Here is a 22,208-nt window from a genome sequence, read left to right on the forward strand (position 1 = left end):
AAACCAATAGCAAACGGTTTTTTAGCCATATAAATAGGAAGATAACCAAGAAAGAAGAAGTGGGACCGCTTAAAACTTTAAACGGAGTGGAGATTACGGATAATCTTGGAATGGCACAATATCTGAACGAATATTTTGCCTCGGTCTTTAATGAGGCTAATGAAGGGCTAAGGAATAGTGATAGAGGGACCGATGGGAATGAAGATATGGGGGTAGACATTACGGTATCTGAGGTAGAAGCCAAACTTGAACAACTTAACGGAAGTAAATCGGGGGGCCCGGATAATCTTCATCCTAGAATATTAAGGGAATTGGCGAGTGATATTGCTAGCCCGTTAGCGATAATTTTTAATAAGTCTCTAAATTCGGGGGTTGTACCGTTTGACTGGAGATTAGCTAATGTAGTTCCTATATTCAAGAAGGGGAAAAAAAGTGACCCGGGTAACTACAGGCCTGTTAGTTTAACATCTGTAGTATGCAAAGTCATGGAAAAAATCTTAAAAGAGAGAGTGGTTCCGGAGCATGAGGCCGATGGCAACTGGGATAGATTACAGCATGGATTTACGAAAGGTAGATCGTGCCAAACCAACCTGATCTCCTTCTTTGAGAAAGTAACAGATTTTTTAGACAAGGGAAATGCGGTGGATCTAATATATCTGGATTTCAGTAAGGCATTTGATACGGTACCGCATGAAGAATTACTGGTTAAATTGGAAAAGATGGGGATCGAAATGAAAATCCAGAGGTGGATAAGGAGCTGGTTAAAGGGGAGACTTCAGAGGGTAGTATTGAAGGGGGAACTGTCAGGTTGGAGGGGGGTTACCAGTGGAGTTCCTCAAGGTTTGGTTTTGGGTCCGATTTTATTTAATCTATTTATTGCTGACCTGGGAACCAAGAGTAGGAGTGGGCTGATAAAGTTTGCGGATGACACCAAGTTGGGAGGTATTGCCAATTCGGAAAAGGATCGGGATATTCTCCAGGGAGATTTGGATGACCTTGTAAACTGGAGTATTAGTAACAGGATGAAATTCAATAGTGAGAAGTGTAAGGTTATGCATTTAGGGATGACTAACAAGAATTTTAGTTATAAGCTGGGGACGCACCAGTTGGAAGTAACGGAGGAGGAGAAGGACCTAGGAGTCCTGGTTGATCGTAGGGTGACTATGAGTAGGCAATGTGATGTGGCCGTTAAAAAAGCTAATGCGGTCTTGGGATGCATTAGGCGAGGTATTTCTAGTAGGGATAAGGAGGTGCTAGTCCCGTTATATAAGGCGTTGGTGAGAGCTCATTTGGAGTATTGTGTGCAGTTTTGGTCTCCCATGTTTAAGAAGGATGAACTCAAACTGGAACGGGTACAAAGAAGGGCCACTAGAATGATCCGAGGATTGGAAGGCCTGTCGTATGAAAGGAGACTTGAGGAGCTCGGTTTGTTTTCCTTAACCAAAAGAAGGATAAGAGGAGATATGATTGCACTCTTTAAATATATCAGAGGGATAAATACCAGGGAAGGAGAGGAATTATTTCAGCTCAGTGCTAATGTGGACATGAGGACAAACGGATATAAATTGTCAGTCAGGAAATTCAGGCTTGAAATTAGACGAAGGTTTCTAACCATCAGGGGAGTGCAATACTGGAACAGCCTACCGAGGGAAACAGTGGGGGCGAAGGACCTCCATGACTTTAAGATTAAGCTAGATAAGTTTATGGAGGAGATGGTATGATAGGATAACGGGCTTAGTCAATAGGTCAATTAAGTGCCACACTGGTAAATAGTATAATGGGTCAATGGTATGATATAATCTTTTCCAGAGGGTTTGGCTGGAGAGTCTTGCCCGCATGCTCGGGGTTCAGCTGACCGCCATATTTGGGGTCGGGAAGGAATTTTCCTCCAGGGAAGATTGGCAATGGCCCTGGAGGTTTTTCGCCTTCCTCCGAAGCATGGGGCAGGGGTCGCTTGCTAAGGAGTGGGTGGATCGGATTATGTGGCCTGCATCTTGCAGGAGGTCAGACTAGATGATCATAATGGTCCCTTCTGATCTTGAATTCTATGATTCTATGATTCTATGATTCTATAAGTGCAGAATCGTGGTAGAATGTGCATTTGGACATTTAAAAGCATGCTGGTTCAGTTTACTGACTCGGTTAGACGTCAGCAAAACCAATATTCCCATTGTTATTGTTGCTTGCTGTGTGCTCCACAATATCTGTGAGAGTAAGGTGAAGACGTTTATGGCGGGTTGGGAGGTTGAGGCAAATCGGCTGGCTGCTGATTACACGCAGCCAGACACCAGGGCGATTAGAAGAGCGCAGCAGGATGCACTGTGCATCAGAGAAGCTTTAAAAACCAGTTTCATGACTGGACAGTCTAAGGCGGAGAAAGTTCTGTTTTTTTCTCCTTGAAAACCTGCCCCGTTGGTTCATTCTACTTCCCTGTAAGCCAAACGCCCTCCCCTCCCCCCTTTGATCACCGCTTGCAGAGGCAATAAACTCATTGCTGTTTCAAATTCATGCATTCTTTATTAATTTGTCACACAAATGGAGGTATAAATGCCAAGGTAGCCCGGAAGGAGGGAAGAACCGGGTCGGGTGGGGGAGGAGGGAAGGACAAGGCCACACTGCACTTCAAAACATATTTGTTGAATGCCAGCTTTCTGTTGCTTGAGCAGTCCTCTGGGGTGGAGTGGTTGGATACCCGGATGCCCCCTCACCATGTTCTTTGGCATCTGAGTGAGGAAGTTATGGAACTTGGGGAGGAGGGCGGTTGCTTACACAGGGGCTGCAGTGGCTGTCTGTGCTCCTGCTGCCTGTCCTGCACTTCAGCAATACACTGGAGAATATCAGTTTGATCCTCCAGTAGCCTGAGCATTGCTTCCTGCCTCCTTTCATCCCACTGACGCCACCTATTATCTTGATCACGCCACCTTTCCTCTTGCTCCCACCACCTTTTCTCGTGTTCATTTTGTGCTTTCCTGCACTCTGACATTGTCTGCCCCCATGCATTCTGCTGGGCTCTTTCAGTGTGGGAGGACTGCATGAGCTCAGAGAACATTTCATCATGAGTGCATTTTTTTCTCCTTCTAATCTTCGCTAGCCTCTGGGATGGAGACTATACAGGGAGCATTGAAACGTGCAGTTGTGGGAGGGAAAAAAAAGGGAGAGTACTATTTAAAAAGATACATTTTAGAGAACAATGTGTAGACTCTTTCATGGTGAACCAAGCTGTTAACACTACATAGCACGTATGCTTTCTTTACAAGGTCACATTTTGCATCTTATATTGAGGGCCTGCCGGTTTGGTGTGAGAGATCACACACGTAGGACCGGTGGGCAACAGAATTCGACTTGCAGGCAGACATGGTAAGACAGTCTTTTGGCTTCTTTAATCTTCATAACATGTGGGGATGGTTTCGAACAGCAGCATCCTCATGTCCCATACCAAGCACCCGTTGGTTTGGCCATTTAAAAGGAGGGGCTGCAGTTTTCGGGTTAACATGCAGCACAAACCCAACTAAACCCATCCACCCCACCCTATTCTCTGGGATGATCACTTCACCCCTCCCCCCACCGCATGGCGCACAGCGGGGATGATTTCTGTTCTGCCACAGGCAAACAGCCCAGCAGGAACAGCCACCTCCGAATGTCCCCTTAATAAAATTCCCCTATTTCAACCAGGTGACCATGAATGATATCACTCTCCTGAGGACAACACAGTGAGATAAAGAATGGATGTTGCTTGAATGCCAGCAAACACTGAGACCATATGCTGCCATGCTTTGTTATGCAATGATTCCAGACTACGTGCTACTGGCCAGGCATAATGGAGGACGGAATAAGGCTGCCCTCCCCAGAAACCTTTTGCAAAGGCTTTGGGGGCACATCCAGGAAAGCTTCATTGGGATGTCCCTGGAGGATTTATGCTTCATCCCCATACATGTTAACAGACTTTTCCAGTAGCTGTACTGGCCATGAATGCATCCCAAGTCTTCAGGGCAAATTAATAATTAAAGACGCTTGCTTTTAAACCATCTACAATATTTACAAAGGTACACTGACCAGAGGTTCCTTCTCCGCCTTCTAGGTCCAGGAGCCCGCCGTCGGTGGGTTGGAAGGTTACTAGATCCAGGGTGAAAAACAGTTCCTGGCTGTCGGGGAAAACAGTTTCTCCACTTGCTTGCTGTGCGCTATCTTCAACCTCCTCCTCCTCCTCATCTTCCTCGTTCCCAAAATCCACATCTCTGTTGCATGAGAATCCATTGACGGAGTCTATGCACAGGGCTAGGATAGTTGTAGGGGCATAGAAGCGGCATGTCTGGGGCTCTGACCCAGAACACCCATTTGCCTGTCTGGTTTTTTGGTAGGCTTGCCTCAGCTCCTTAAGTTTCACGCTGCACTGCTGCAGGTCCCTGTTATAGCCTCTATCCTTCATGCCCTTGGAGATTTTTTCAAATGTTTTGGCATTTCGTCTTTTAGAATGGAGTTCTGAAAGCATGGATTTGTCTCCTCATACAGTGATCAGATCCAGTACCTCCCATTCGGTCCATGCTGGAGCTCTTTTGCGATTCTGGGACTCCGTAGTCACCTGTGCTGATCAGCTCGCCACGCTGGCCAAACAGGAAATGTAATTCAAAAGTTCGCGGGGCTCAACTCAGATGCCAGTGCATCTGAGTTGAGAGCGCTGTCCAGAGCGGTCACCATGGAGCACTCTGGGATAGCTTCTGGAGGCCAATACCATTGAACTGCGTCCACACTACCCCAAATTCGACCCAGCAGGGTCAATTTCAGCGCTAATCTCCTCGTCTGGGAGGAGTACAGAAATCAATTTTAAGAGCCCTTTAAGTTGACAAAAACGGCTTTGTCGTGTGGATGGGTGCAGGGTTAAATCGATCTAATGCTGCTAAATTCGACTTAAACTCGTAGTGTAGACGAGGGCTAAGAAGCTAAGAGTGTCTGGAGCCTTCCCCATATGGGATTCTTGACCAGAAGAGCACAGGCTACAGAGTGCTCTCCCAGAAGGGGTATGATTCACAAGGATTTGGTCTGACAGACTTATAGGAAATGCCCAAGAGCCACAGACAAGGTTAAAGTGCCTAAGGTGAAAATTCAGTGCAACCCCCCATGTTTCTGTTGCTGTTCCTTTTAAACAGCCCACTGACTGCAGCTAGCTGGGGACTAGCAGGTAAACAAAGGGAAAAGTTCATGAGCCCTTTCAGCAAGCTCAGTAGGGCATCTCCAAGGGTGGGGGCCAATTCCACTCCCAAATACAGTAAAAGCTGTTTTATCCGGCATGTTGGGGCAATGGGGGGTACTGGTGAGTGAAAAATGCCAGTTAACTGAGAGGGAGGGAGTTTGGGTGCAGAGTTGGGGTTTGGGGCACAGGAGGGGGTGTGGAGTGCAGGCTCTGGGAGGGAGTTTGGGTGCTAGAGGGGGCTTGGGGCAGGGAGTTGGACAGCAGAAAGGGGGGTGGGGTGCCAGATCCTGGGGCGCTTACCTCAGGCCACTCCCTGCAAGTGGCAACGTGTCCTGCCTGCTCCTAGATGGAGGCATGGCAGCTGGCTCTGCGCACTGCCCCCACCCCACCCTGAAGGAACTGCAGCCAATGGGAGCTGCGGGGGCAGCGCCTGTGGGTGGAGATAGCATGCAGATGCTCTTGGCCACCCCTCTGCCTAGGAGCAGCAGAGATACGTCACTGCTTACGGAGAGCTGCCCAAGGGTAGTGCCCCACAAATCTGGCACCCCACACCCTTTTCTGCCCCACAACATCCTGCCTCAAGCCCCCTCCTGCACCCAAACTCCCTCCCAGAGCCTGCGCCCCAGCCAGGGGCGGCTCCAGGCCCTAGCACACCAAGCGCGTGCTTGGGGTGGCATGCCGTGGGTGGCGCTCTGCCGGTCACCGGGAGGGCGGCAGGCAGCTCCAGTGGACCTCCCGCAGGTGTGCCTGCGGAGGGTCTGCTGGTCCCATGGCTTCGGTGGAGCATCCGCAGGCACATCTGTGGGAGGTCCACCGGAGCCGCGGGACCGGTGACTGGCAGAGCGCCCACTGCGGCATGCCGCCATGCTTGGGGCAGCGAAATGGCTAGAGCTGCCCCTGGCCCCAGCCCTGCACCCCAATCCCCAGCCCCACACACCCTCCTATACACAAACTCCCTCCCAGAACATGCACTCCACAATCCCTCCTGTGCTCCAACCCACTGCCAGCCCTGCGCCAAGTGGACCATAAACTGGAATTTCAATAATGATCAGAAATGCCAGTTTATAGAGCTTTCTGGTGGTGAAGTGCTGGATAAAACAACTTTCAATGTATAAAGAAAAAAATTGCCAAAATCTTAAGTTATTTCAGCCAGACCAAGAGGAAGATAGACACATCAGATCTTCACCCTGAGCACTGATAGTCAGAGGCCTGTTTTACCCATTGCAGCAAGAAAATAGCCACAAGGAGAAGGTTACTAGCCTATTTGAAGAACTGGATGCTTGCTGCTTATGGCTCATGGCTTTATTGCTCATGGCGATGTGGTAACATTAATGCAACATCAGTAGTGCATGTTTTAAATGCAGGATTTGTGGCCTGTGAGCCATTTGGTATTGAAGAAATCTGTATGTTTGATGCTAATTTTATTGTTGTTGTTTGCAAAGTATTTGCTGTATGGATGTCAGGATAAGATTGTGTCTAGATTTATGAGAAGCCTCAGTTAACTCTCAGATTGTCCTCTTATGAGCCTAATGATTGTTTTAGCTTGAGCAGCTTTATTCCATTGTGGTGTCTTGGGGCATGTCTACACTAGGGGCTGGATCGACATGTGGCGATCGATCCCCCAGAGGTTGATTTATCGTGTCTAGTGTAGATGCAATAAATTGACAGCTGAGTGCTCTCCCATTGCCTCTGGTACTTCACCAGAATGAGAAGCACAGGCAGAGTTGACAGGAGAGCGTTAGCTGTCAAATAACCACTGTGAAGACACTATGGTAGGGAGATCTACGTCGACTTCAGGTAAGCTATTCACGTAGCTGAAGTTGCGAAACTTAGATCGATCCATGCGGTAATGTAGACAAGCCCTTGCTCCAGTTTGGAATAAATTCAGGCTATGAGCATCCATGACTGTCCAAATGTGCATATTTATCCCTTGTTGTTATCCGTGGGTGGGAGTTCTGCTGTCCAATCAGATTGAACGTGGGCACTCTCCCTGCAGTAACATGGAATTATAGTGGGTGCTTGTTTAACCAAAGTTTGGTGGGTTACATGTACAGTACAGAAGGGAATGACCTTGTTGTGGTTATAAAGTGAACTCTGTGTAATACCCAGTCGTGGCTATGATCAGAGGTGAAAGTGGGCTGGTGCGTGCTGGAGCAGCACTCTGGCAAGAACTGGCTGCCGCTCTGGCCTGCACACGGCCAACTTTTTGCTGCCCCCTGTCGGTGGATCTGCCGGTACAATCTGGCAGTGTTGCCGCACTGGTGAGTGGGGGTGCGGGCCCAACCCCTGCTGCCGGCTTCAGGCCCCCTGCTAATCCCCCAGACTGTGTCGCTCATGGGACGGGGCGTGGGTGGAGTGCGGGCACACAGGAGCAAGGTGGGGCTTCCCAGCCCTGCCCCTTCTGCCTGAAGCCCCACCCCTTCTGGGGGCCAAATCTGCCCCCCCCCCATTACGGATGCTGGCCTCCACTTTCGCCCCTGGCTATGACTGGCAGCTCAGGTTACCCGCAGTTGACAGTTATGTGCAGGCAAGATGGACAAAGGGTGAGAGAGGAAACAGAGACTTGCTCAAGTTCATGCACAGCTCAGTGGTAAAGGCAGGACTAAAAGCCCTGTCCCTTGACACTCAGTGCACTGCGCTATCCACCCGGCGATTGTGTCTCTCATTTAGTGCTGTTTCTAGCTTATGTGCACATGCTTCATATTCTCTACCAATAGTGGGGAGCTGGTGCTGCTACATAATCCTGCACTTTCCTGAGCAGGAACAAGAGACTGGCTTTCCCTTCGATGAACACAGCCAATGCCTCTCAGCAGGGACAACGGGTTGAATCAGAAGAACCATTGGAAGGAGCTGAGCACTGCTTAACTGATGGGCAGGGAGGCTAAAGTCTTCCACTACTTCTACTTAGTTACAAAGATAATTTTACAAATATTTGTGACCCCCTGGGGGCTTAGAGAGCATGGCCCCTTCAAACCTGCCCAGGGGCAAAGGAAGTGCTGGGTGTTCTGGGAGGAGGAGGGTGAAGACAAGGAGAGAGACAGCAGCCAAGAACCTGCCCAAAGCCCAGGAGTGACAGAGCGGCTGGCTGGGGACACCCCAAGATGGTAGCGAGGAGGAGCACTGTGCCAGGGAGGAATCACCTGAGAAGGACAAACCAGAGCCAGACCCAGTTTTGCTGTCACTCAGAGCTGTATGGGGCTGTGAGGACTTGGGTTTGTGACTCTGCATTGGGAATAAGGAGGGATGCTGTTAGCCAGGTAAGTGGGGAGGTTGTCACTCTGTGTGGGTTTGCAGAGAGCGTCAGAAGAGGGCACTGGACAGGTTTGCTGTGGAAAATTAATTGGTGTCAAAGACAACCAGGAGCATCCCAGACTCACTGCTGCACCGGAACTCGACCCAGGACTCCTGAACTGTGAGTGTAGATGCAGTGCTTGGCATCTCCCATTTTTAATTGTGGTATCACTGGTCCCGTGGTCCCTTGGGTTGACTGTAACCTCTTTTACCGGTGCTCCCATATTTCCCCCTGTTGTTTTTCTATCTTCATCCCTCAGTAAATAGATATTTCCCTGCCATAGGTCTCACCCCCACTTGGAGCTATTGGGTTCACAAGATGGGGACCTGCATGGATCCTTCTAAACTAAAATCCTAGTTTAGATCTGGTAAAAGCTGCCACCACCCAATAATGTACATGTATTGGGACACAGTCCTTCCCCCAAAAGCCTCGGGGATCCCAAGAGCCCCAAATCCATGGAGTTCTTACACCTAGGAGAAATAAACCATTCCCCCCTGCTTCCTCCCCCCTCCCTTTTCCTAGGAGAGATACCGGGATTTAACTACAGAGGGATGCCTCCCTCCTCCCCTTTCCCTGAGAATTTACCCAAGGAAAGATCAAACAAGTCCTTAACAGAAAAGATTTATTAAAGAATAAAAAGAAAGTAAACTATCTCTGTATTACCAGGATGCAAAAATACAGGGTCTAAACTTATCAATCTCTGGAGAGAATCCCCCCTCCTTTCTTTCTCAGTAAAAGCAATAACAGTACAGAATTAAAGAAATTCTATAGCAAAACACAGAATTGCAAATACAGAAATCAAATTATAAGACTAATCTGCCTTTCTAATTAATACTCACTATTGGATAGTAGGAACTACTCCAGGAGAACTTGGAGACATGACTGGCCTCTCTTAGATCCAAAGAGTGAACAGAGCAAACCAACAAAGAACACAGACAAAGGCTTCCCTCCACAGAGATTTGAAATTATCCTGTCCCTTGATTGGTCCTCTGGTCAGGTGTTTCTCAGGTTACTGATCTTGTTAACCCTTTCCAGGTAAAAGAGACCTTAACCCTGATCTGTTTATTTATGACATTCCCTTTCCTATATTCACTGATCTATTCTGGTGTGTGTGTATTTACACCAGTGGGGTTTGGAATGGATGCCTCTGGGGTGGAAGGGAGTTACCCCGCTGTGCTCCAGTGTGCGCCTGTTCTTGGCCAGAGCCGCTCTGCAGAGCAGATTCCATCTTGGCCATGAGGGCTCTAAAATTGGAACATCTGATTACCCCAGGTCTGTAGGCTGTGTCAATAGAAGTGCACAGAGGTATTGCTATGTAAGCAGAGTCAGGATGAGCTCTACTCTGACATCTGGTGGTGAGCTGTGGAAAAGGACTTCAGGGGTGGATCTTGTTTTTGCATGGGCACACCCAGCCTGCCTAACATGAGAGACTGCCTGCCCAAATGGTCACTTTGGCTGCTGTGGGATCCCCAGTCTCTTTGTTATTGGGGCAGAGGTAATAAAGGGTTGTTATCCTGGTTATGTGAATCAAGGAGAGCAGAACTGTACTTGGCATTTTGTGATGGAGGGACTTGCCCTCAACTACAGGGCACTTGCTAGGCAGGGGACATGGGTTTCAAAACACAGTGGATTGAGAGAAAAAACATGGATAGATATGTGTAATAGACAGTGTGAGTGGCTTTTGAAGCTCCTAAATACTATTTTGACCCTGCTTCTCCCCGCTGTGTAATAGCAGAGCTAATTTTGACTCCATTAGGAGTCTTGTTACATGCTGAAGAGCTGAAATCTCTAATATTTAGATCCAAGTATTAGATCTACTTTGGGCTAGTAGTGTACCAGTACTGAGGCTCTCCTGCTACTAGCTAAGCTCACTGAGTGCTAAAGTAGCTGAGAGCTTTGTGAAGTTGAGGGAGGTTGAAGGCAGGTTGGTGAGTAGCTAGCAGAGAGGCATGGAGAGTGGAGCAGATAGCAGGGCAGCTGGTGGAGAGCAGAATGGATCACAGGGTGGCTGGCAGAGAGGAGTGGACCACAGGATGGCTGGCAAAGAGGTGGTGAAGGTTGCAGCAGAACCCCATGGAAAGGCATGGCACTCGGCTGTTGACCTGAGCAGCAGAGCATGTAAGATGCCCACCCCCCCACATACTTCCCTTCACTTCCACCCAGGATGGGAGGTAAACTCTGCAGATGAAGTTCTGAACTCTGGGGGTTGCACTGACCAAGGACAGAAACTGTGGGTAGAGTGTCTGTTGGGTTGCTGGACTTAAGACCCTGAGGGGAAAAGGACACTGCCAAACTCACTTTGGGGTGGGTCATTTGCTCATGGTTTGTGTCATGAATCCTGTTTGTGCTGTTTCCCCAATATAATGCCGCATAGTTTCCCTCCTTTATTAAAAGGCTTTTGCTACACTCAGACTCTGTGTTTGTGAGAGGAAGTATTCCCTCTTAAAGGCACCCAGGGGCGTGGTATGTAGTTGTCCCAGGTCACTGGGTTGGGGCTTGAGCCGGTTTTGCCTTGTGTTATTTAAAAGGAACCCCTAGATACTGAATCTGGCCCTTGTTACTGCCAACTCTGATGGGCAGAAGGGTTACATCTATTAGTGTTTGTATTTGTATTTGTAGAGGCTGGTAGGGGCAGTGTGCTGGGAGAGAAGCTGAGCCCTGATTGGCGCAGGGCTTCTCTGAGTAGGGGTCCTATAAAGGTAGCCAGCCAGTCAGGCAGCGGCATAGACAGCTGCAGTGGCACAGGAGCCAGCAAACAGAGCTGTAAACAGGGGAGTTTGAGGGGAAGACTAAGAGAGCCAGGCTAGTGAAGGGTGTGTGTGGTGGTCTGGCAATGTTTTGGTGCTTGTTGGGGGTTTGTGTGGCTGTGGGTGGTGGTGCTTTGGTTTGGTTTGTGGTTCCTGGACTAACAGGACTTAGGTGAGAAGGCTATGACAGATACAGAAGCAGCAGTGATAGTGACCCAAGCAGTGAAAGACACTATGAAGATGACTGGATGTGGAAGCTGCGGCATGTACATGATCCTGGTACCTGAAAAGAGTTTTGTCTGCATGACGTGCCGCCTGGAACTGAGCTGATGGAAGAAAAGATCCGAGGACAGGAGATGCAGGTGGAAACTCTGGTTGAGTTTAGAAGGGGTTCGAGCAGATGATGGAGCAAAGACATGAGGAGGCTGAAGGGAAAAGCTCAGACTTGCAGATGGAAGCAGGACCAAAAAACTCTGAGGGTAGACTGCTGGGTGAGGAAAGTGGACAGTGGAAGCATGTGACTAAGGCCTGGTCTACACTGGGTGGGGGTCGATCTAAGGTACGCAACTTCAGCTATGTGAATAGCGTAGCTGAAGTCAAAGTACCTTAGCTCGAATTACTTACCCGTCCTCACGGCACGGGATCGACGTCCGCGGCTCCCCCGTCGACTCCGCTACTGCCACTCGCTCCGGTGGGGTTCTGGAGTCGACGGGAGCGCGTTCGGGGTTCGATATATCGTGTCTAGATGAGATGCGATATATCAAACTCCGAGAAATCGATTGCTACCCGCCGATCCGGCGGGTAGTGAAGACGTACCCTAAGAGAACCAGGCAGAGGAAAAGACGGGCTAGTGAAGGAGAAATAGAGCTCAGGAACAGGTTTGCGGATTTGGAAAATGAAGAATCATAGAACTTAAGATCAGAAGGGACCATTATGATCATCTAGTCTGACCTCCCGCAAAATGCAGGCCACAAAAGCTGACCCACCCACTCTTGAAATAATTCTCTCCCTTGACTCAGCTGTTGAAGTCCCCAAATTCTGGTTTAAAGACTTCAAGTAGCAGGTAATCCTCCAGCAAGTGACCCCTGCCCCATGCTGCGGAGGAAGGCGAAAAACCTCCAGGGCCACTGCCAATCTACCCTGGAGGAAAATTCCTTCCCGACCCCAAATATGGCGATCAGCTGAACCCCGAGCATGTGGGCAAGACTCTCCAGCCAGACACTCAGGAAAAAGACTTTCAATATCCCAACATTGACTCTCGGTACTAATTACCAGTGGCAGCACGTTATTGACCTATTGACTAAATAGTGTTATCCTATCAAACCATTCCCTCCATAAACTTATCAAGCTTAATCTTAAAGCCAGAGAGGTCCTTCGCCCCCACTGTTTCCCTCGGTAGGCTGTTCCAGAATTTCACTCCCCTGATGGTTAGAAACCTTCGTCTAATTTCAAGCCTAAACTTCCCGACTGCCAATTTATATCCATTTGTTCTTGTGTCCACATTAGTACTGAGCTGAAATAATTCCTCTCCCTCCCTGGTATTTATCCCTCTGATATATTTAAAGAGAGCAATCATATCTCCTCTCAACCTTCTTTTGGTTAAGGAAAACAAACCGAGCTCCTCAAGTCTCTTTTCATACGACAGGCTTTCCATTCCTCGGATCATTCTAGTGGCCCTTCTTTGTACCCGTTCCAGTTTGAATTCATCCTTCTTAAACATGGGAGACCAAAACTGCACACAGTACTCCAAATGAGGTCTCACCAACGCCTTGTATAACGGGACTAGCACCTCCTTATCTCTACTAGAAATACCTCGCCTAATGCATCCCAAGACCACATTAGCTTTTTTAACGGCCACATCACATTGCCGACTCATAGTCATCCTGCGATCAACCAGGACTCCGAGGTCCTTTCTCCTCTTCCGTTACTTCCAACTGGTGCATCCCAGCTTATAACTAAAATTCCTGTTAGTCATCCCTAAATGCATAACCTTACACTTCTCATTATTGAATTTCATCCTGTTACTAATACTCCAGTTTACAAGGTCATCCAAATCTCCCTGGAGGATATCCCGATCCTTCTCCGAATTGGCAATACCTCCCAACTTGGTGTCATCCGCAAACTTTATCAGCCCACTCCTACTCTTGGTTCCCAGGTCAGCAATAAATAGATTGAATAAAATCGGACCCAAAACCGAACCTTGAGGAACTCCACTGGTAACCCCACTCCAACCTGACAGTTCCCCCTTCAATACTACCCTCTGAAGTCTCCCCTTTAACCAGCTCCTTATCCACCTCTGGATTTTCATTTCAATCCCCATCTTTTCCAATTTAACCAGTAATTCTTCATGCGGTACCGTATCAAACGCCTTACTGAAATCAAGATATATTAGATCCACCACATTTCCCTTGTCTAAAAAATCTGTTACTTTCTCAAAGAAGGCGATCAGGTTGGTTTGGCACGATCTACCTTTTGTAAAACCATGTTGTAATTTGTACCAATTGCCATTGACCTCAAGGTCCGTAACTACTCTCTCCTTTAATATTTTTTCCATGACTTTGCATACTACAGATGTTAAACTAACAGGCCTGTAGTTACCCGGGTCACTTTTTTTCCCCTTCTTGAAAATAGGAACTATATTAGCTAATCTCCAGTCAAATGGTACAACCCCCAAGTTCAGAGATTCATTAAAAATTATCGCTAACGGGCTTGCAATTTCATTCGCCAATTCCTTTAATATTCTAGGATGAAGATTATCCGGGCCGCCTGATTTACTACCGTTAAGCTGTTCAAGTTTGGCTTCTACCTCGGATACTGTAATTTCCAACCCCGTACCTTCATTCCCATCAGTCACTTTGTCACTATTCCTAAGCCCTTCATTATCCTTATTAAAGACCGAGGCAAAATATTCGTTTAGATATTGTGCCATGCCTAGCTTATCCTTGATCTCCACTCCGTTTACAGTTTTAAGCGGTCCCACAGCAGGGGAAGAAGGGGCACAGCAGGTGGTCGCTGAAGGTGAGAGGGCAAGGAAGAAGAGAAGAGCAACTAGTCCTACAGGAATAGGGGAAGAGTCAATGGAGACAACACCAAATATGAGCCCCAGGAGGATACGGGATGGGTTGCAGAGGATTGCAAGGGAGAATAGGAATCAAGAGGACTTGCAGCCAGAGGGAACAGGGGATAGACCTGAGAATCACACCATCACCAGGAAAAGGCAGAGCTAAGTGATTGGGGACTCCTTACTGAGAAGAATAGACAGGCCTGTAACTAGAGCTGATCTGGAGAACAGAAAGGTGTGCTGTCTGCCGGGTGCTAAGATATGGGATGTGGACCTGAGGCTGAAGAGGATCCTAACAGGAGTGGGAAAGAATCCACTGATTGTTCTTCATATGGGAACAAATGATACGGCCAGATTCCTGCTGGAACGTATCAAGGGAGACTATACCAGACTGGAGAAGACGCTTAAGGAAATCGAGGCTCAGGTGATCTTCAGTGGGATTCTGCCTGTTCCTACAGAAAGGCAACAAAGGTGTGACAAGATGCTTCAGGCAGTGGTGCTATAAGGAGGGCTTTGGGATGTATGGCCACTGGGAAGCATTCATGGACAGAGGACTGTTCTCTCGGGATAGACTTCACCTGAGTAGAGAAGGAAATAGACCTCCAGGAGGGAGGCTGGCACAACTGATTAAGAGAGTTTTAAACTAGGAATTTGGGGGAGATGGTTGGGAGATGTCCAGGTAATCTCCATGCCGGATTTTAACATTGAGAGGGAAGAAAACAAAGTAACAAAGGATACAGCCGTGGGTAGGAGAATGGACATAAGGAGGAAGGCTAGTGTAGATACCAGTCTAATAGATAATACTGGCGGTAGAATGTTTATGCCTAATCAGGTAAATAATGTGAGAGAAGCCAAACAGTAAAAATTAAGATGTTTGTACACTAATGCGAGGAGCCTAGGTAACAAAATGGAGGAACTAGAGCTACTGGTGCAGGAAGTGAAACCAGATATTATAGGGATAACAGAAACATGGTGGAATAGTAGTCATGACTGGAGTACAGGTATTGAAGACTATGTGCTGTTTAGAAAAGATAGAAATAAAGGCAAAGGTGGTGGAGTAGCATTGTATGTCAATGATGAGGTTAACTGTAAAGAAATAAGAAGTGATGGAATAGATAAGACAGAGTCTGTCTGGGCAAAAATCACATTGGGGAAGAAAGCTACTAGAGCCTCCTCTGGGATAGTGCTTGGGGTGTGCTATAGACCGCCGGGACCCGATTTGGATAAGGATAGAGACCTCTTTAATGTTTTTAGTGAAGTAAATACTGATGGGAATTGTGTGATCATGGGAGACTTTAACTTCCCAGATATAGACTGGAGGACAAGTGCAAGTAGACATAATAGGGCTCAGATTTTCCAGGCTGTGATAGCTGATGGATTCCTTCACCAAGTAGTTGAAGAAACACCAAGAGGGGATGCCATTTTAGATTTGGTTTTGGTGAGTCGTGAGGACCTCATAGAAGAAATGGTTGTAGGGGACAACCTTGGTTCGAGTGATCATGAGCTAATTCAGTTCAAACTAAATGGAAGGATAAACAAAAATAGATCTGTGACTAGAGTTTTTGATTTCAAAAGGGCTAAAGTTAAAGAATTAAGGAAATTAGTTAGGGAAGTAGATTGGACTGAAGAACTTGGGGATCTAAAGGTGGAGGAAGCCTGGAATTAATTCAAGTCAAAGTTGCAGAAACTATCAGAAGCCTGCATCCCAAGAAAGGGGAAAAAACTCATAGGCAGGAGATGTAGACCAAGCTGGATAAACAAGCATCTCAGAGAGGTGATTAAGAAAAAGCAGAAAGCCTACAAGGAGGGAAGTTGGGAGGGATCAGCAAGGAAAGCTACCTTATTGAGGTCAGATCAAGTAGGATAAAGTGAGAAAGGCCAAAAGCCATGTAGAGTTGGACCTTGCAAAGGGAAATAAAACCAATAGTAAACGGTTCTATAGCCATATAAACAAGAAGAAAACAAAGAAAGAAGAAGTGGGACTGCTAAACACTGAGGATGGAGTGGAGGTTAAGGATAATTTAGGCATTGGTTAATATCTAAACAAATACTTTTCCTCTGTCTTTAATGAGGCTAAAGAGGAGCTTAGGGATAATGGACGGATGACAAATGGGAATGAGGATATGGAGGTAGATATTACCACATCCGAGGTAGAAGCCAAACTCGAACAGTTTAATGGGAATAAATCGGGGGGGGGGGGAGGCAAATAATCTTCATCCAAGAATATTAAAAGAACTGGCACATGAAATTGCAAACCCATTAGCAAGAACTTGTAATGAATCTGTAAACTCAGGGATTGTACTGTATGATAAGAGAATTGCTAACATAGTTCCTATTTTTAAGAAAGGGAAAAAAAGTGATCCAGGTAACTACAGCCCTGTTAGTCTGACATCTATAGTATGCAAGGTCTTGGAAAAAATTTTGAAGGAGAAAGTAGTTAAGGACATTGAGGTCAATGGTAATTGGAACAAAATACAACATGGTTTTACAAAAGGTAGATTGTGCCAAACCAACACGATCTCCTTTTTTTGAGAAGGTAACAGATTTTTTAGACAAAGGAAACACAGTGAATCTAATTTACCTTGATTTCAGTAAGGCATTTGATACAGTTCCACATGAGGAATTATTAGCTAAATTAGAAAAGATGGGGATCAATATGAAAATTGAAAGGTGGATAAGGAACTGGTTAAAGGGGAGATTACAATGGATCATACTGAAAGGTGAACTGTCAGGCTGGAAGGAGGCTACTAGTGGAGTTCCTCAGGGACTAGTTTTGGGATCAATCTTATTTAATCTTTTTATTACTGACCTTGGCACAAAAAGTGGGAACGTGCTAATAAAGTTTGCGGATAACACAAAGCTGGGAGGTACTGCCAATATAGAGAAGGACCGGGATATCCAACAGGAAGATCTGGATGACCTTGTAAACTGGAGTAATAGTAATAGGATGAAATTTAATAGTGAAAAGTACAAGGTCATCCATTTAAGGATTAATAACAAGAATTTTTGTTATAAACTGGGGACGCATCACTTGGAAGTAACAGACGAGGAGAGGGACCTCAGAGAAATTGGTTGGTCACAGGATGACTATGAGTCACCAGTGTGATATGGCTGTGAAAAAAACTAATACACTCTTGGGATGCGTCAGGCGAGGTATTTCCAGTAGAGATAAGGAGGTGTCACTACCATTATACAAGGCACTGGTGAGACCTCATCTGGAATATTGTGTGCAGTTCTGGTCTCCCATGTTTAAGAAGGATGAATTCAGACTGGAACAGGTACAGAGAAGAGCTACCAGTATGATCCGAGGAATAGAAAACCTGTCTTATGAAAGGAGACTCAAAGAGCTTGGCTTGTTTAGTCTAACCAAAAGAAGGTTGAGGGTGGACATGATTGCTATCTATAAATATATCAGAGGAATAAATACCAGGGAGGGAGAGGAATTATTTAAGCTCAGTATCAATGTGGACCCAAGAACAAATGGATATAAACTGACCATCAGGAAGTTTAGACTTGAAATTAGACGAAGGTTTCTAACCATCTGAGGAGTGAAGTTCTGGAATAGCCTTCCAAGGGGAGCAGTGGAGGCAAAAGACATATCTGCCTTCAAGACTAAGCTTGATAAGTTTATGGAAGGGATGGTATGATGAGATAGCCTAATTTTGGCAATTAATTGATCTTTGACTATTAGTGGTAAATATGCCCAATGGCTTGTGATGAGATGTTAGATGGGGTGGGATCTGAGTTACTACAGAGAATTCTTTCCTGGGTGTCTGGCTGGTGAATCTTGCTCACATGCTCAGGGTTTAGTTGATTGCCATATTTGGGGTCGGGAATGAATTTTCCTCCAGCGCAGAGTGGCAGAGGTCCTGGGGGGTTTTCGCCTTCCTCTGCAACATGGGGCACGGGTCACTTGCTGGAGGATGCTTTGCACCTTGAAGTCTTTAAACCACAAGTTGAGGACTTCAATAGCTCAGACATAGGTCAGGGGTTTGTTACAGGAGTGGGTGGGTGACATTCTATGGCCTGCATTGTGTAGGAGGTCAGACTAATAATAATTGGAGATATACCAATCTCCTAGAACTGGAAGGGACCTTGAAAAGTCATTGAGTCCAGCCCCCTGCCTTCATAGGCAGGACTAATTTTTGCCCCAGATCCTTAAGTTGCCTCCTCAAGGATTGAACTCATAACCCTGGGTTTAGCAGGCCAATGCTCAAACCACTGAGCTATCCCTCCCCCCACTAGAAGATCATAATGGCTCCTTCTAACCTTAAAGTCTATGAGTCTCTGAGTCTTCCAGCTATGGGGCTTGTCAGCAGTCTGGTGCTTGCTGCACCTGCCCTAAGCCTCATGTCATGGTTACAGAACTAGCTACACCTGTGCCCTGGCTGGTCTGTCTGGCAGCACCTTCAGCGGTCAGGCCTCCTGCCTTCACCTGTCCTTCAGGGTTGGGGGAATTCTTCAGTTCTCCCACGCTTAGACTAGACTCTGGGTAATGGGACCCTGTGTATCAACCACTGTTACCCTGTGGGCACCAGACTCAAGCCGAGAATCGATCCCAACTGGTCACATCGATCCCAACTGGGGAGAATCAGCCATTATTTGCCCCAGGTGTGTAATAACCACAACATATTAATATCACCTGACTTTCTATTGGTGTTTGTGTATCTTCTTAATCCCTTGTTCTAATGCAGTGTCTTTTACCCTTTCCAGACTACTGTACCCCTTTCATGAATCTGATTTGTCTTGCATACCCCCAAAGTTTCACCTCCCTTTAAAACAACTTGCTTACAAAATCAGACATAAAAATACAAAAGTGTCACAGCCACACTATGACTGAAGAATTGCTGACTTCTCATTTTTACCACATAATTATAAAATAAATCAATTGGAATATAAATATTGAACTTACATTTCAGTGTATAGCATATAGAGCAATATAAACAAGTCATGGTCTGTATGAAATTTTAGTTTGTACTGACTTCACTGGTGCTTTGTATGTAGTTTGTTGTAAAACTAGGCAAATATCTAGATGAGTTGATGTACCCCCTAGGAGCTCTCTGTATACCCCAGGGATACATGTACCCCGTTTGAGAACCATTGCTCTAATGACCTCCAATTTAACCTACTAACCCTATCCCAGACTCCAGTGAGTCACAACAATTTTCAAGACAATCTGAGTATGAGTGTGAATTTTAGAGCCCTTGAGAGGGGGGGGGAAATTGTTGTTAAACAGTAAACTAGAACAAACCTTAACCAGAGCAGAGCTACTGACCCACTATAATGAGAAAAATCAGCTATCATCTCACAATGACCCCTCTGACTCCACTTATTACTGTGCTGAAGACATCAAAGTACCACAAGTCACTGACCTGCCACCTGCAGTTCCAATAAAGCTTCTTCATAAGAGACACCGGACTGAAAAAAACACGTGTACAGCCCATCATCGGAGGGTCGGACATTGCGTATTCTCAGGAAAACTCTCCCATTGGTGATGTCGTCTTTCAAGAGCGCAGTTCTTCTTCGATATTCCGGCATCTCCTCTCCATACTGGTCCTGCCCATCATGGTACAGATGCACGACTTCAGAGTACTTGGATCGGAACCATCTCACCTCCATGTTCTCAGCGCTCATCCTGGGGGAGAGGTGGCAGGGCAGGATGGCCTCACCCCCTAGGGAGGCAGTGACTGGATGGTCAGGTCCAGTCACTGTGAACTGTGCTGTGAAATGTACAATGAAAAATGGAAATTAAATTGGCGACAAGCGGCATTAATTCAGCAGGAAGACCCACAGTGAGAGCACACCCTGCATTAGAAGTGAACATCATGTCCCCATGCAGTGCCCTAGACATGTCTATCAGTGCAGAGAGTCATAAGCTTGGGGTAACTGCACCTCTGACCCCTCTGTGGTCTGCTCAAGGAATGGCCTCTTAGGTCTCAGCCCTCCAGCTGTCATCTCTCTCTGGGCAGGGACCCACGTCCCTCTCCCTCACACTGGGGTTTCAGGCAGTAGCATAGCTAGGGGGTGCAGGGGAAGCAGCCGCTTCCCCTCAGCACATTTTCTAAAAAGTGGGCCTTTGGCATGGTTACCATGGCGCCAGGGGCGGAGCCCACACTCCGCTCTGAAGCTTGGCCTGCCGGGCTTCCCCCAGCGTGCTGGATTCCCTGCCGATCAGCTATGTCTCCCAGCAGAAACTGGTCCTATAAAATATATTACCTCACCTACCTTGATATATATTACCCCCCCCCATATTACCTCACCCAGCTTTCCAGGAGTGAGTTTTCATGATGACATGGGAAGTGCTCTGACTGGTCCTGACTTCTCTGTATCAGCCCCTCTAGCTTGCACTGCATCCCAGTACCTGGGGGCTGGGTGCCTGCAGCGCTGAGACTCTGTGAGATCAGGGACTCACAGACCCAGCTGGGAGGGGAAGGTCACTTCTCCTTGGCCTCTTTCTCTTGCTGCCTCCTTTTCCCGAGTGGCCTCATGATGCACACAGCCAGCGTGGCTAGGTGCTGCATTGGAGATCTCCCAGTGCAGCCCCCCCACCCCCTCTCTCCCATGCGAACCCCCAACAGACCCTGCCCACCTCTGTCCAATTGTTTCTCTCATGCGGGGGACTATGCCCCCGCCCCCTTGCTCCTGTGTGCTGCCTGCTTCCAGGGGCCACAGATTGCAGAGCAGCCCCCTCAGGAGAGATGAGAGGGGCTGTCCCACCAGGTGCGTGCGCAGCCCCCCAGAGCACTGCTATGCCCCATTATATCTGAATTTGTGTTATATTGAGTCACGTTATATAGAGGTAGAGGTGTAATTTGATATGTTGAGTGGCACCTTTTTTTATGTGTTCACTTCCCCTGATGTTAGAGCCTGGCTATGCCACTGGTTTCAGGCCCTGCAATTCACTGTGGTTTTCCCAGCAGGCCTGACCAAATACCAGCTCCTGTGCTTTGCTTTCTGTGACAGGGGTGTGAAATGGCAGTAACCAAACAGCTCCTGCACTTAGGACGGAAGAATCCCATGCACCGCTGGGAATCAACCGGCTAAGCAGCAGTTCTGCAGAAAAGGATCTGGAGATTACAGTGGACAACAAGCTGGATATGAGTCAGCAGTGTATCCTTGTTGCCAAAAAGGCCAATGGCATATTGGGCTGCATTAGTAGGAGCATTGCAAGCAGATCGAGAGAAGTGATTATTCCCTTCTATTCGGCACTGGTGAGGGCACACCTGGAGTATTGAATCCAGTTTTGGTCCCCCCACTACGGAAAGGATGTGGACAAATTGGAGAAAGTCCAGCGGAGGGCAAAGAAAATGATTAGGAGACTGGGGCACATGACTTACAAGGAGAGGCTGAGGGGACTGGGGTTATTTAATCTGCAGAAGAGAAGAGTGAGGGGGGATTTGATAGCATCCTTCAACTACATGAAGGGGGGTTCCAAAGAGCATGGAGCTAGACTGCTCTCAGTGATAGCAGATGACAGAACAAGGAGCAATGGTCTCAAGTTGCAGTGGGGAAGGTCTAGGTTGGATATTAGGAAACACTATTTCACTAGGAGGGTGGTGGACCACTGGAATGGGTTACCTAGGGAGGTGGTGGAATCTCCCTCCTTAGAGGTTTTTAAGGCCCGGCTTGACAAATCCCTGGCTGGGATGATTTAATTAGTGTTGGTCCTGCTTTGAGCAGGGGATTGGACTAGATGACCTCCTGAGGTCTCTTCCAACCCTAATCTTCTATGATTCTATGAGCTCTTCCAAAGCAGATAACATTTAAACACAAAAGCCTGACAGAGAAAAGTTACCATAAACCCATCAAAGGTCTGAACACATGTTACACGTATCCCAGAGGATTCTCATCTGGCACATGGGACTCCCTGGTAGGGTTCAAAGTCTTTCAAACCTTTCTCTTAAGGTCACCTCCTTGGTT

General features: G+C 47.2%; 1 protein-coding gene across 1 annotated transcript in view; it reads right to left on the minus strand.

Moving 5' to 3' along the window:
* LOC120394601 (butyrophilin subfamily 1 member A1-like) overlaps window positions 1-22,208 on the minus strand; it is a 66,308-nt gene that overhangs the window by 39,212 nt on the left and 4,888 nt on the right. The window contains exon 2 of the mRNA XM_039518828.1: window positions 19,661-20,008. Coding sequence (XP_039374762.1) covers window positions 19,661-20,008 — 348 coding nt within the window. The remainder of the gene's footprint in view (window positions 1-19,660; window positions 20,009-22,208) is intronic.

This window comes from Mauremys reevesii, unplaced genomic scaffold (genome assembly GCF_016161935.1).
Source record: "Mauremys reevesii isolate NIE-2019 unplaced genomic scaffold, ASM1616193v1 Contig7, whole genome shotgun sequence".
NCBI classification, from domain to species: domain Eukaryota; kingdom Metazoa; phylum Chordata; order Testudines; family Geoemydidae; genus Mauremys; species Mauremys reevesii.